The sequence below is a fragment of the Macaca thibetana genome, chromosome 14 (genome assembly GCF_024542745.1).
Source record: "Macaca thibetana thibetana isolate TM-01 chromosome 14, ASM2454274v1, whole genome shotgun sequence".
Lineage (NCBI taxonomy): Eukaryota > Metazoa > Chordata > Mammalia > Primates > Cercopithecidae > Macaca > Macaca thibetana.
This window is the reverse complement of record NC_065591.1, coordinates 116,424,806-116,439,991: the sequence shown is the minus strand read 5'-3', so window position 1 is coordinate 116,439,991 and position 15,186 is coordinate 116,424,806. Positions and strand designations below refer to the sequence as shown.

At 37.4% G+C, this 15,186-nt stretch overlaps 2 protein-coding genes across 10 annotated transcripts in view; one reads left to right on the top strand and one right to left on the bottom strand.

Annotated features, from left to right (window-relative positions):
• The window catches only part of HEPACAM (hepatic and glial cell adhesion molecule), a 543,784-nt gene that overhangs the window by 483,888 nt on the left and 44,710 nt on the right, over positions 1-15,186 (top strand). The window lies entirely within an intron of this gene.
• CCDC15 (coiled-coil domain containing 15) overlaps positions 1-15,186 on the bottom strand; it is a 98,201-nt gene that overhangs the window by 72,204 nt on the left and 10,811 nt on the right. For 8 of the 9 annotated variants that reach the window (XM_050755668.1, XM_050755669.1, XM_050755671.1 and 5 more), the window contains 2 exons: positions 3,055-3,168; positions 656-778 (listed from right to left, as the gene is read on the bottom strand). In XM_050755668.1, the coding sequence (XP_050611625.1) occupies positions 656-778; positions 3,055-3,168 (237 nt within the window). The remainder of the gene's footprint in view (positions 1-655; positions 779-3,054; positions 3,169-15,186) is intronic. The other variant, XM_050755672.1, reaches the window with a different exon arrangement.

Here is a 15,186-nt window from a genome sequence, read left to right as displayed (position 1 = left end):
GCCCATCAATGGTATATTGGATAAAGAAAATGTGGTACATATACACCATGGAATACTATGCAGCCATAAAAATGAATGAGATCATGTCTTTTGCAGCAACATGGATGAAACTAGAGGCCATTATCCTAAGCAAACTAATTCATGTACAGAACATCAAAATACCACATGTTCTAACTTATAAGTGGGAGCTAAACATTCAGTACATATGAACACAAAGAAGGAAACAACAGACATCAGGGCGTACTTGAGGGTGGAGGGTGAAAGGAGGGTGAGGATGGGAAAACTACCTATTAGGTAATGTCACGTGACAAAGTAATCTGTACACCAAACCCCTGCAACATGCAATGTACCCATATAACAAATCTACACATGTACCTTTCAACCTAAAATAAAAGTTATTTTTAAAAATTAATTTAAAAATTAAAAATAAAATGCTCTAAATTAGATTGTGGTACAGCTGCACAACCCTGTGCAAACTGTGTGTACTGAAAATCAATTGCTTTAAATGGGTGAATTGTATGGTATATGAATTATATCTCAATAAAGTCCATTAAAAAAAATATTGGACATCTTAACCCTTTATCCTATCCTTAGTTAGCTGTGGATAGTTCTAATAAGCCAGTATCTTTCCCCTCTACTTTTTATATTTCCCTACCTGATTTTCCATATAATTCTGGTAAGGTACAGCAGCTAAAAGACCTTGATGAACCTTAATGGGCAACTCTCCTCTTATTCCTGTATTTATCCCAGTGGATGCTGGTTTCCTAGAAAGCACTTTCTGGAAAAAAAAAAAAAATTACTACAAATATAAATAGGTCTAGAGGAAGCAACATATTCATGAGACTAAGTTGAGTTTCTGTGAAAGATCTAAAATTATCTTACTAGGTTTTGGTAGTCAACAAAGGGAAAAAACATGAGTTCTACTTCATCTGTACAAACAAAGCAGTCACATATAAAAACATATGGAATGAAACAGGAGAATATAATAACTTTATAAATGACAACTGGCACCTATTCTAGCCAGTAACAATTTCAGAAGACTCATGATTTTAGTCTTGGCGACCTGACAGAGTACAAGCAAGTATGTGTTCTACTTGTATCTCCAAATCCGAATCAATAACAACCAGACAGGTTCTAATGTCACTAAAACTAACAAGGAAATGAAACCAGGGTTCAACCCAATCATAGATTGTTCTTTCTGACTTGCAAATTCCCACTTCACACAACTAAGAGGGTAGAAAATTGTTGAGATTTGAGGGAAAGACTTGATACAAGTAATAAGAAAAATTTCCCCAATTTCTTAGATCATTCCCAATTGTATTGAGTAGATTTGTTTTTCATATTTTTACCTGAAAAACATATATGCATTCCTTGGAAGCAAGTAGGTAGCCTGAATTCATCATTATCACCATAACAATAAAGAATTACACTTATATGGCACCTCTGACGTATAAAACTGGTTTATACAAAGATGTTATCTCAGACTTAATCCTCCTGTCTACTGGATAATTATTTCAGTCAGAACTGTGAATATAGTACACCTTCTGGAAAAACACCAGTTGAAAGGTCTGAGCATGTTTCCAAACAATATAAATGACCATCTCTAAGATCTTGTAACTGTCTGTTTTTTTTTTTTTTTGATTTAGTAGAAAGTGTCTAATCACCTCATCTAACAGAACCCTGGAGTCAGTCTAATGGCCCAAACCATTGTACTGCCAAACCACAAGAGGTATGAAAACTGTCACAAAACCAACATCTGAAAATAATTGAGGTACAAAAGAAACTCTATCTGGGGAGCCATGAGGCAAAGCCAGAAAAAGACAACCATACTGAAGGCATGTGGGATACGTTGTCATATGTGGACACATATCTATGTCCACTTGTTTTTTAAATTTAACTATAAATTTCTTAGTTATAATAAGAGAAAAACATTACAGTTTAGTATTCAACCAACTGCCAACACATATGAGACAAACATTTTTGATGGTTGTGTCAAGATACACAAATAAATACAAAAATTATATATATAAAAAATACATATGTCACATATAAGTATATTTATATATTATATGTATATTCCAGGAAAATATAAGAGTATACTAATTAGGAAGTAAAACTGGGAAAGAACTAAATGAGGCAGTTGATGATGGCAAAAAAAAATTAAAAAATAAATTAATGGTCTATTTTACTAGATGCTGCCTATCAAACATTGAAATTAATGCCAAAACTAAGTACACACAGGAAAACACATAAATTTAGGATCCAAATTTGTGAATTCTGAGGTAGGCACCAAAACAATGTCATTTTATAAGTGTAGACTTAAATATCCTCCTAAGCCTACCTCTACACTCTCACTTAAGTTTTGAACCAAAAGAATTTTTCTTTTTAAAAATTAATAGTATCAATTTTTTTCCTGATTAGAAAGTAACATACTTTATGACAACTTTTAAAAATAAAAAATAGAAGAAAATCACCTGTAATACTACTACCCAGAAATAATCAGTATTAACCTCTTGTGCCATTTCTACCTAGGCTTTTGTCTATGCACATGGAAGTCTTTTCATCTTTTTATTTTGCTGCATTTCTCTTCATAGCACTTATCACTTGAAATTATATTCTATATTTATTTGCTTGTTGATTATATGCTTCCCTACTAGCACAGAAGCTCCTTAAGGGATCTTTGTCTATCTTTTCACCACTATTAGTCCTGTTTCTAGAACAATGCTGCAATCACAGACATTCCATAAGTATTTGTTGAATATATATACATATATTTTCATTAAGATCATCTCATTCTTAATTTCGTATCCAACTGTTTTCTTAACTTTATATCACAGACACTGTCCCTTATCTTCAGATATTCTTTGAAAATTATATTTTTAGAAAGACTGCATATGGATATGTCAAAATTTACTCAAGCATCCCCTACTATTGGGTATTTAAGGCTATTTCCAATTATTTTACAGTTCTAAATTATGCTGAGATATAAGTAAATCTTTATCTGTATTTTTTACCTGTATTTTTTTTTAAATCATGTATTAGAAATTAATTTACCTCTCGGGTGGGAAAGCTTTTCCTTCCATCATCTGGAAACACTGATCCCTTTTTTTCACTCACAGTTTTAAAGGATGCTAGCCGGTGACGTGCCTGTTTCATAGTTTGACTAAGCTGCCAGGGAAAGGGGGAAAAAAGCAAACAAAAGCAGGGTAAGTTTTAATACCAAATGCGCCAAGTATGCCAACAGGAAAACAGGTCCCTATTATTTAAAAAATGTCAGATCTAAGACAACAAGACTACTTGCAAAGGAGACTTTGATCTGCTGATAGTGTGGTACAATATTATTGTCATTATTCTAGAGATTGTACTTCGTAACTTGGTTTAAGGGCGGTTACTCAAACAGTTCTTTAAGAAATTATGTATACTTTATATAAAGCATGTACACAAAAATATGAGAACCTAAAGTCTGAATTAATACACTTGAAGATCACTGACCAGACACATTCCTTACCTTCTATCCACCTTTTTCAATAAGGAGTTACTTCTTCAAGTGCTCCATATACGCTTAATTGTTTTCATCACTGCTTGCTAGGAGACTCTATTCCTAGTTTCCTTAAAGTCCTTTTATCCCCAATTTACATGACTCCCTTCTCCACCCTCAACATTTGAAGACTATATATAGCTACTTAAAGTCTTTTCTTGAATCTCCCTTCCTCTTCCTCCAAGAAGCCTTCCTAAATTAACATAGAACACAAATTCAAACATCTCAAAAGAACCAATTTGTTTCAACTACTTTAAGTAACACCTAATAAATGACTACTAATATTAAATGTTGATTTCGTGTTCATTCCTTATCTCTAGTAATTTCAGTATGCAGCTATTTTTATTTATTTTTCAGAGAGGCACAGCCTATTTTATATCTCACAAATTTGCAAAGAATATCTCATTAGGGAAACAAAGAAATAAAATACATATCATTTTTAAGATAAGCACTGTAGGCCGGGCACAGTGGCTCACACCTGTAATCCCAGCACTTTGGGAGGCCGAGGCGGGCGGATCACCTGAGGTCAGGAGTTTGAGACCGAGACCAGCCTGGCCAATGCGGTGAAACCCCATCTCTACTAAAAATACAAAAATTAGCCAGGCGTGGTGGCATGCACCTGTAATCCCAGCTACTCAGGAGGCTGAGGAAAGAGAATTGCTTGAACCCAAGAGGCAGAGGCTGCAGTGAGACGAGATCATGCCACTGTACTCCAGCCTGAGCAACAGAGAGAGAGTCCATCTCAAAAATAAATAAATAAAAATACAAATAAAAAAATAAAGATAAGCACTGTATCACGTGGAGGAAAAGTATATCTTGTACCAGTCAGTAAAATTATGGCAAAGCCAAGACCACTACTAACCCATTCACTGAAAGTTTAATAATATCAATTCTCCCTTGAAGAGAAATGATGACTATGACTTCTCCACAGAAAATACAAAAAAAAAAAACTGCCGTGGTTACAGACACGCCTGTAGTCTGTAACTCAAGAGGCTGAGGTGCGAGAGATGGGAGGATTGCTCGAGCCTGGAGATCAAGGCAGAAGTGAGCCGAGATTGCACCATTACACTCTAACCTGGATGACAGAGCAAGACTCTGTCTAAAAAAAAAATAAAATGAACTTTATGGCTTTTGCTAATAATTACCTAAGGATGAAAACACTCTACCAGCCCGGATTTTTTACAGCACATCACCTCTATTTATACTTGTTTCTAGGGGCCTATACCTCTACCCAGAGAAATCAGCTTGAAATATACTACTCTTTGTTTTGCCAAGAGGAAGGCTTATAGATTTGTTCAGCTGCCGAGTGGCCAAAGAGAATCAAGATAGAGTTGTTCACAATGCAAAAAGAGATATGTGTAGCTGAAATTATAAAAAAAAAAAATAGCCCCATGACTATGTCTGTTTTATTCATTGCCACTTAAGGTAGGTGTTATTGCCCTGCACCATGTGACCAAGGATTCAAAAATCCCCATTGTAATAAATTTGAAATAGGGGTTCGGAATTTTCACTTCCCATCAAATCCAAACCTCTATTAGAGTCACATTGATTATAGGCCCTTAAGCAGGATATTTCAACTGGTTCAGCAGCTAGAATATACACTATTTTTCTTCCGTTTCTCTACAGTTACCATAACCCTTCACCAAGCCTCAATCTTGGAAAGGCTTTTTCCATGACATGCTTTGAGGACTGTCATAGGGTGAATAATGGCCACCCAAAGATACCAGGTGTTAATCCCTAGAACCTGTAAATATTACTTTATAAGAAAAAATGGCCTTTGCAAATGTGATTAAGTTAAGGATCTTGAGATCTTAAGGACATTGAGAAGATAATCCTGGATTATCCATATGGGTCCTAAATGCCATCAAAAGTGTCCTTATGAGAGAAGTAGAGGGAGATTCAACATACAGAAGAGAAGGTGATGTGAAAATTGCATGCAGAGATTTATGTGATGTAACCATAAGAAAAGGAATGCCAGCAGACACCAAAAGCTGGAATTGTCAAAAAACAAACTTTCCCCTAGAACCTGAGGATGGAGCACAGCCCTGATGACACCTTCATTTTGGTTTAGTGAAGCTGATTCTGGACTTCTGGCCTCCAGAACGGAGAGATAATAAATTTCTGTAATTTTTTAAGTCATTAACTTTGAACTAATGTGCAGCAGTCACCAGAAACTAATACAAAGACTAAAGTTAATGTTAACAAGCAATTTAACAAAAACATAGAACCCAGAGGGATATTATAAATTAAATTATGTAATAATTAAAATGAACAAGTAGACAAGCACATTTCTCTTCAAGATGATGGTGGTCATTACATATATGTGTAACTGTGTGAATGTTTGTGGTATACATATACACATTTTTATGTATACTTACATATATATGTTTAAATGTACATATGCATATGTGCATATGTTATATGTATGTCAACATTCAAAACATAAAATTTGACCAAAAGTCTTTTCTATCTAGAACCTTAGGCACACTATTGATTCTTTTGTAGTTGTTAACTGTTATTAACAAAGACTACCATTAAATCTCTGACTAAGGCTTAGATTCCCTGATGGAGATGAATTACTCATAATTAGATAAATAGAATACCTAGCAAATGAAAAATCAATATAACTCCAGATAAAACAAAAAGCCATACATAGAAGGAAAAGTAATCATAGTTTACTCATGGATCAGTTGTGATTAATGTTTATATAGTCATAACAACATAAATGCTTAACATAGATCTCAGCAAAATTATAATAAAACTATAAAGAGAGGACGGGGTGGAAAGAGTGCATGTGTAGTGGTGGCAGCAGATAGCAAGAGGAATAAATCCTCATCCTTCCTAGTGGAAAATCAATAAAAATGCCTAATTTTGTTTTAATTAAGAAGGAATACTACTAGCATGTTACTTGGAAATATGAGTATTAACACCAAAATATAAAAGAATTCAAATAGTTGCTTTTGAGGAAGAAGAAAGGAGGAAATGGACCATACTGCCCAAGGTAATTTATAGATTCAATGCCACCCCCATCAAGCTACCAATGACTTTCTTCACAGAATTGGAAAAAACTGCTTTAAAGTTCATATGGAACCAAAAAAGAGCCCGCATTGCCAAGACAATCCTAAGTCAAAAGAACAAAGCTGGAGGCATCACGCTACATGACTTCAAACTATACTACAAGGCTACAGTAACCAAAACAGCATGGTACTGGTACCAAAACAGAGATATAGACAAATGGAACAGAACAGAGCCCTCAGAAATAATACCACACATCTACAGCCATCTGATCTTTGACAAACCTGAAAAAAACAAGAAATGGGGAAATGATTCCCTATTTAACAAGTGGTGCTGGGAAAATTGGCTAGCCATTAGTAGAAAGCTGAAACTGGATCCTTTCCTTACTCTTTATACGAAAATTAACTCAAGATGGATTAGAGACTTAAATGTTAGACCTAAAACCATAAAAACCCTAGAAGAAAACCTAGGTAATACCATTCAGGACATAGGCATGGACAAGGACTTCATGTCTAAAACACCAAAAGCAACGGCAACAAAAGCCAAAATTGACAAATGGGGTCTAATTAAACTAAAGAGCTTCTGCACAGCAAATGAAACTACCATCAGAGTGAACAGGCAACCTACAGAATGGGAGAAAATTTTTGCAATCTACTCATCTGACAAAGGGCTAATATTCAGAACCTACAAAGAACTCAAACAAATTTACAAGAAAAAAACAATCCCATCAAAAAGTGGGCAAAGGATATGAACAGACATTTCTCAAAAGAAGACATTCACACAGCCAACAGACACATGAAAAAATGCTCATCATCACTGGCCATCAGAGAAATGCAAATCAAAACCATAATGAGATACCATCTCACACCAGTTAGAATGGCAATCATTAAAAAGTCAGGAAACAACAGGTGCTGGAGAGGATGTGGAGAAATAGGAACACTTTTACACTGTTGGTGGGATTGTAAACTAGTTCAACCATTGTGGAAAACAGTATGGTGATTCCTCAAGGATCTAGAACTAGAAATACCATATGACCCAGCCATCCCATTACCAGGTATATACCCAAAGGATTATAAATCATGCTGCTATAAAGACACATGCACACACGTATGTTTATTGCGGCACTATTCACAATAGCAAAGACTCGGAATCAACCCAAATGTCCATCAGTGACAGACTGGATTAAGAAAATGTGGCACATATAGACCATGGAATGCTATGCAGCCATAAAAAAGGATGAGTTTGTGTCCTTTGTAGGGACAGGGATGCAGCTGGAAACCATCATTCTCAGCAAACTATCGCAAGAACAGAAAACCAAACACCGCATGTTCTCACTCACAGGTGGGAATTGAACAATGAGATCACTTGGACATGGGAAGGGGAACATCACACACCGGGGCCTATTGTGGGGAGCGGGGAGTGAGGAGAGATGGTATTGGGAGTTATACCTGATGTAAATGACGAGTTGATAGGTGCTGATGAGTTGATGGGTGCAGCACACCAACATAGCACATGTATACATATGTAACAAACCTGCATGTTGTGCACATGTACCCTAGATCTTAAAAGTATAATTAAAAAAAAAAAAAGAAAAAAAGAAATGAGGAAATGGGCAAAGTACTTATCTTTTTTAATAACAATGCACACAACTGTTTACTTGTTCAAACTACGTACATATATACTTTTAATAAAACTCAGTGTAAAAAATGAGAAAAAAAAATCCCAGACAATCTCTCTCAAAAAGCTTCCTCTCCATGAACAACATAAACATATAAATGCATTTTTTGTTCTCATATTGCATATATAAATACATATGTACATATATCAGACCTCAGGAATATCCTAGAGAACATGAGCCTACATTTTAGCTCGGAGAAGTTTGTTATTACCGACCTTCTGAAGCCTACTTCTGTCAACTCATCAAAGTCATTCTCCGTCCAGCTTTGTTCTGTTGCTGGCGAGGAGCTGCGATCCTTTGGAGGAGAAGAGGCACTCTGGTTTTTAGAATTTTCAGCTTTTCTGCTCTGGTTTCTCCCCATCTTTGTGGTTTATATCTACCTTTGGTCTTTGATGATGGTGACCTACAGATGGGGTTTTGGTGTGTATGTACTTTTTGTTGATGTTGATGCTATTCCTTTCTGTTTGTTAGTTCTCCTAACAAACCAATGACAGCAAAACTTCACTTGCACTGACCCCTAGAGACTATATCCCAGATATACCAGACAACCAAATCACAGTACCTTCTAAGGAATACTGCCAGGCCCACAAGTCCTATTAAAGGTGTAGCCTTAGGCAACTTCCTCCCTAGCCTTAGCTGACTGGAGCAAGGGTTGTGTAGTAGTATATCAAATAAAAACAGGCCTTGATGCAATGCCTTCTGCACACCAAAAAAAAATGTCTATTTTGCACACAGAAACATAACTTTAACAATAAGCAAAAGCACTTCTTTGTAACAAAACAAAAATTGTACTATGTAAATTTTAAGATTTAAATCTTAAAATCTAAAGTAAACAATGATTAGATAGTAAAATTTAAAACATCAAGCAAATATGAAGGATAAAATTTGAGAAATATGGATATCTATGACACTGTTCATATATTCTTCAGTTCTTTTTAACTTGTTTGTGCAATTTTTTAGCCAATCAAGGATAGGACAGAATTTATATGTAATGTATAAATGAGACAATTAGTAATACTATGTAGGTCATGGGAAAAGAGTATAGATGAGATCTAATATTTATAGAATTTCACCTACTTTATTGTCATGGAAGACCAAAACCAATTTAAAGTGTATTCTTAATGCCATAAAAATCTAATCAAAGTTGAATTTTATTCAAGTACGATGTAGTTTATTTGCAAATGATATCATACTGATTTTTAAATGTGTGAGACTTTTCAGTGACCAGAAAATACTATACATTAAAAGTTGAACTCACATGAGCCACTTTTTATAACCCATGAATCCCAATGCAATGCAGCGAGTTGCATTATCTTTCTTTTGTCACAATTGCTATCAATCTATAAGATGGCCAGTAATGTAGACCTAATGCAAAAAGGCAAGCTGGGCCAATAAATATTCATTACCTCAGATAATAAACTAGGAAATATCCAGAGAAAAGTTAGAGAGAGGACCTGAACATAAAAGGTCCTAAATTGGAAAAAAGAGACTAACAGGTCCTCAAGGATACCAAAGTTATGAAGCTATGATGAAGAGATGACAATACCAGTTAGTGGTAGAAAAATGAGAAAATAAGAGGGAAGCATACACGTAGAAACAAGGGGACCAACTATACTAGTTTACCTAGAACTGTCTCAGTTTTAGCACTGAAAGTACCATGTGCTGGAAACCCCTCGATCTTACACTAATAGGGCAGGTTGGTCACCCTATGACAAGAACTGAATCAATCAAGCTACTGATTAAATATGAGTGTGAAGATCAAAGATTTCATGCTCTTGAGGTTACTGGAGCTACCTCACATCCAGAAAAACTCTCCAGTTGCATTCCTGAAGGGAGTTTGGATTTGTATAAGATTCTGATTCTTCCCTTATTAACCCATGTGTATTCTTAAAATAAACTTCCCCTTGTTTGGGTTAGCCTGAGTTCTTGCAGCCAAAAGTGCCTGACTGAAATACTGGTTTTTTCAATGGTAGATTACAAGAATTTAGCAGGCTATTTCACATTACTTAAAGCTTTACTACAAAAAGTAATTATTTCCATGGTTTTAAAAAGCTGGAAAACTAGCACTGTAAAGAGACAATAAAAATAGAAATAAGATAGTAAAAGATTCAGTGAGAAACAAAAAGTGGAATAAACCATGCCAGAAAACAGTAGCAAACCGAATAGGGACAGATCAATAAAAAGTTATCATATGCTAAGACTAAAACAATGATCAGTTGTTCTTTAATTCCTCACCAAAATGCAGCTGTCAAGGGACATCACAGAAACTCAATCCCTAAAGATAAATATCAGTCCTAACGAAAAGAAAATACTGCTTCTATTTTATAAGAGCACTTGAAATTTCTTCCAGTCTATAATTTTAGCTCCTAACTTTAGGCAACTAATCTTAATTGACCTTTGAACAAGTAGGTAATACCAAGTACTATCAAGTAGAGGGTGAGGTGGGGGTATGGATTAAGAGCAACAGTGGCCAAATCATATTTGAAATACTGTATTGTGTTGTTTTTGAGGTCCTATTTCAGAAGAATATTGAAAAACAAAATAGTATTCAGAAGAAATCAACAAGGCATTAGGAATATAGAAACCCAAAAAAGAAAAATGATAACTATAATCAAATACTTGAAGTGCTCTCAGATGGTATTTTATTTTTTATTACCTGAGAGGGCAAAATTAAGACCAATGGATAAAAGTTATAGGGAAGAAGATTTGTGACTCAACATGTTGAAAAAACAGGTGTAATAATTTCAAGTCTTCTAAAAATAAAAGGACCAGTCTGAAAAAGTAGTGAGTTATCCAATAGTGGAGGTGTTGTGGCAGGAATTAGATGCCCATATATAGAGATAACATAAAAAGAATTGTGGGGGGTCTGTTCCAAGATGGCCAAATAGAAACAGCTCTGGTCTAGCAGCTCCCGGCGTGATCCAAGCAGAAGACGGGTGATTTCTGCATTTCCAACTGAGGTACCTGGTTCATCTCACTGGGACTGGTTAGACAGTGGATGCAGCCCACAGAGGGTGAGCTGAAGCAGGGTGAGGCGGGAAGCGCAAGGGGTCGGGGGATTTCCTTTTCCTAGCCAAGGGAAGCCATGACAGACGGTACCTGGAAAATCGGGACACTCCCGCCCGCCCTAATACTGCACTTTTCCAATGGTCTTAGCAAACAGCACACCAGGAGATTATACCCCGTGCCTGGCTCGGTGGGTCTCATACCCATGGAGCCTTGCTCACTGCTAGCACAGCAGTCTGAGATTGAACTGTGAGGCAGCAGCCTGGCTGGAGGAGGGGCATCCACCATTGCTGAGGCTTGAGTAGATAAACAAAGTGTCCAGGAAGCTCGAACTGTGTGGAGCCCACTGCAGCTCAACGAGGCCTGCCTGCCTCTGTAGGCTCCACCTCTGGGGTCAGAGTATAGCTAAACAAAAGGCAGCAGAAACTTCTGCAGACTTAAACGTCCCAGTCTCACAGCTCTGAAGAGAGCAGTGGTTCTCCCAGCACAGAGTTTGAGCTCTGAGAATGGAAAGACTGCCTCCTCAAGTGGGTCCCTGACCCCTGTGTAGCCTAACTGGAAGACACCTCTCAGTAGGGGCCGACTGACACCTCATACAGCCAGGTGCCCCTCTGAGACAAAGCTTCCAGAGGAAGGATCAGGCAGCAATAATTGCTGTTCTGCAATATTTGCTGTTCTGCAATATTTGCTGTTCTGCAGCCTCCACTGGTGATACCCAGGCAAACAGGGTCTGGAGTAGACCTCCAGCAAACTCCAACATACCTGCAGCTGAGGGACCTGACTGTTAGAAGGAAAACAAACAGAAAGGAATAGCATCAACATCAAAAAAAAGGACATCCACACCAAAACCCCATCTGTAGGTCACCATCATCAAAGACCAAAAGTACATAAAACCACAAAGATGGGGAGAAACCAGAACAGAAAAGCTGAAAATTCTAAAAACCAGAGCGACTCTTCTCCTCCAAAGGATCGCTCCTCGCAAGCAACAGAACAAAGCTGGACGGAGACAGACTTTGACAAGCTGACAGAAGTAGGCTTCAGAAGGTCGGTAATAACGAACTTCTCTGAGCTAAAGGATGATGTTCGAACCCATCACAAGGAAGCTAAAAACCTGGAAAAAAGATTAGACGAATGGCTAACTAGAATGGACAGTGTAGAGACAACCTTAAATGACCTGATGGAGCTGAAAACCATGGCACGAGAACTACGTGACACATGCACAAGCTTCAGTAGCCGATTTGATCAAGTGGAAGAAAGGGTATCCGTGATTGAAGGTGAAATTAATGAAACGAAGTGAGAAGAAAAGTTTAGAGAAAAAAGAGTAAAAAGAACAAACAAAGCCTTCAAGAAATATGGGACTACATGAAAACACCAAATCTATGTTTGACTGGTGTACCTGAAAGTGACTGGAAGAATGGAACCAAGTTGGAAAATACTCTTCAGGATATCATCCTGGAGAACCTTCCCAACATAGCAAGGCAGGCCAACATTCAAATTCAGGAAACACAGAGAGCACCACAAAGATATTCCTCAAGAAGAGCAACCCCAAGAAATGTAATTGACAGATTCACCAAGGTTGAAATGAAGGAAAAAATGTTAAGGGCAGCCAGAGGGAAAGGTCAGATTACCCACAAAGGGAAGCCCATCAGACTAACAGCAGATCTCTCAGCAGAAACTCTACAAGCCAGAAGACGGTGGGGACCAATATTCAACATTCTTATAGAAAAGAATTTTCAACCCAGAATTTCCTATCCAGCCAAACTAAGCTTCATAAGTGAAGGAGAAATAAAATCCTTTACAGACAAGCAAATACTAAGAGATTTTGTCACCACCAGGCCTGCCTTACAAGAGCTCCTGAAGGAAGCACTAAACATGGCAAGGAACGACTAGTACCAACCACTGCAAAAACATGCCAAATTGTAAAGACCATCGATGCTAGAAAGAAACTGCATCAACTAACGGGCAAAACAACCAGCTAACATCATAATGACAGGATCAAATTCACATATAACAATACTAACCTTAAACGTAAACGGGCTAAATGTCCCAATTAAAAGACACAGACTGGCAAACTGAAAAAAGAGTTAAGTGTGATGTATTCAGGAGACCCATCTCACGTGCAGAGACACACATAGGCTCAAAATAAAGGGATGGAGGAAGATCTACCAAGCAAATGGAAAACAAAAAAAAAAGCAAGAGTTGCAATCCTAGGCTCTGATAAAATAGAACTTTAAATCAACAAAGATCAAAAGAGACAAAGAAGACCATTACATAATGGTAAAGGGATCAATTCAACAAGAAGAGCTAACTATCCTAAATATATATGCACCCAATACAGGAGCACCCAAATTCATAAAGCAAGTCGAGACCTACAAAGAGACTTAGACTCCCACATAATACTAGTGGGAGACTTTAACACCCCACTGTCAATATTAGACAGATCGATGTGACAGAATGTTAACAAGGATATCCAGGACTTGAACTCAGCTCTGCACCAAGCAGACCTAATAGACATCTACAGAACTCTCCACCCCAAATCAACAGAATATACATTCTTCTCAGCACCACATTGTACTTATTCCAAAATTGACCACATAGTTGGAAGTAAAGCACTCCTCAGCAAATGTAAAAGAACAGAAATCACAACAAACTCTCTCTCAGACCACAGTGCAATCAAATTAGAACTCAGGATTAAGAAACTCACTCAATGGCCGGGCGTGGTGGCTCAAGCCTGTAATCCCAGCACTTTGGGAGGCCGAGACGGGCGGATCACGAGGTCAGGAGATCGAGACCATCCTGGCAGACACATTGAAACCCCGTCTCTACTAAAAAAAATACAAAAAAACTAGCCGGGCGAGGTGGCGAGCACCTGTAGTCCCAGCTGCTTGGAAGGCTGAGGCAGGAGAATGGTGTAAACCCGGGAGGCGGAGCTTGCAGTGAGCTGAGATCCAGCCACAGCACTCCAGCCTGGGCGACAGAGCAAGACTCCATCTCAACAACAACAACAACAAAAAAAAGAAACTCACTCAAAACTGCACAACTACATGGAAACTGAACAACTCTGCTTCTGAATGACTACTGGGCAAATAACGAAATGAAGGCAGAAATAAAGATGTTCTTTGAAACCAATGAGAACAAAGACACAACGTACCAGAATCTCTGGGACACATTAAAAGCAGTGTGTAGAGGGAAATTTGTAACACTAAAGGCCCAAAAGAGAAAGCTGGAAAGATCTAAAATCTACACCCTAACATCACAATTAAAAGAACCAGAGAAGCAAGAGCAAACAAATTCAAAAGCTAGCAGAAGGCAAGAAATAAGTAAGATCAGAGTAGAATTGAAGGAGATAGAGACACAAAAAACCCTTCAAAGAATCAATGAATCCAGGAGCTGGTTTTGCAAAAAGATCAACAAAATTGATAGACTCCTAGCCAGACTAATAAAGAAAAGAGAGAACAATCAAATAGACGCAATAAAAAATGATACAGGGGTTATCACCACCGATCCCACAGAAATACCAACTACCATCAGAGAATACTATAAACACCTCTACGCAAATAAACTAGAAAATCTAGAAGAAATGGATAATTTCCTGGACACGTACACTCTTCCAAGACTAAACCAGGAAGAAGCTGAATCCCTGAATAGACCAGTAACAGGTTCTGAAATTGAGGCAATAATTAATAGCCTATCAAACAAAAAAAGTCCAGGACCAGACGGATTCACAGCCGAATTCTACCAGAGGTACAAAGAGGAGTTGGTACCATTCCTTCTGAAACTATTCCAATCAATAGAAAAAGAGAGAATCCTCCCTAACTCATTTTATGAGACCAACATCATCCTGATATCAAAGCCTGGCAGAAACACAACAAAAAAAGGTAATTTTAGACCAATATCCCTGATGAACATTGATGTGAGAATCCTCAATAAAATACTGCCAAAGAGAAAC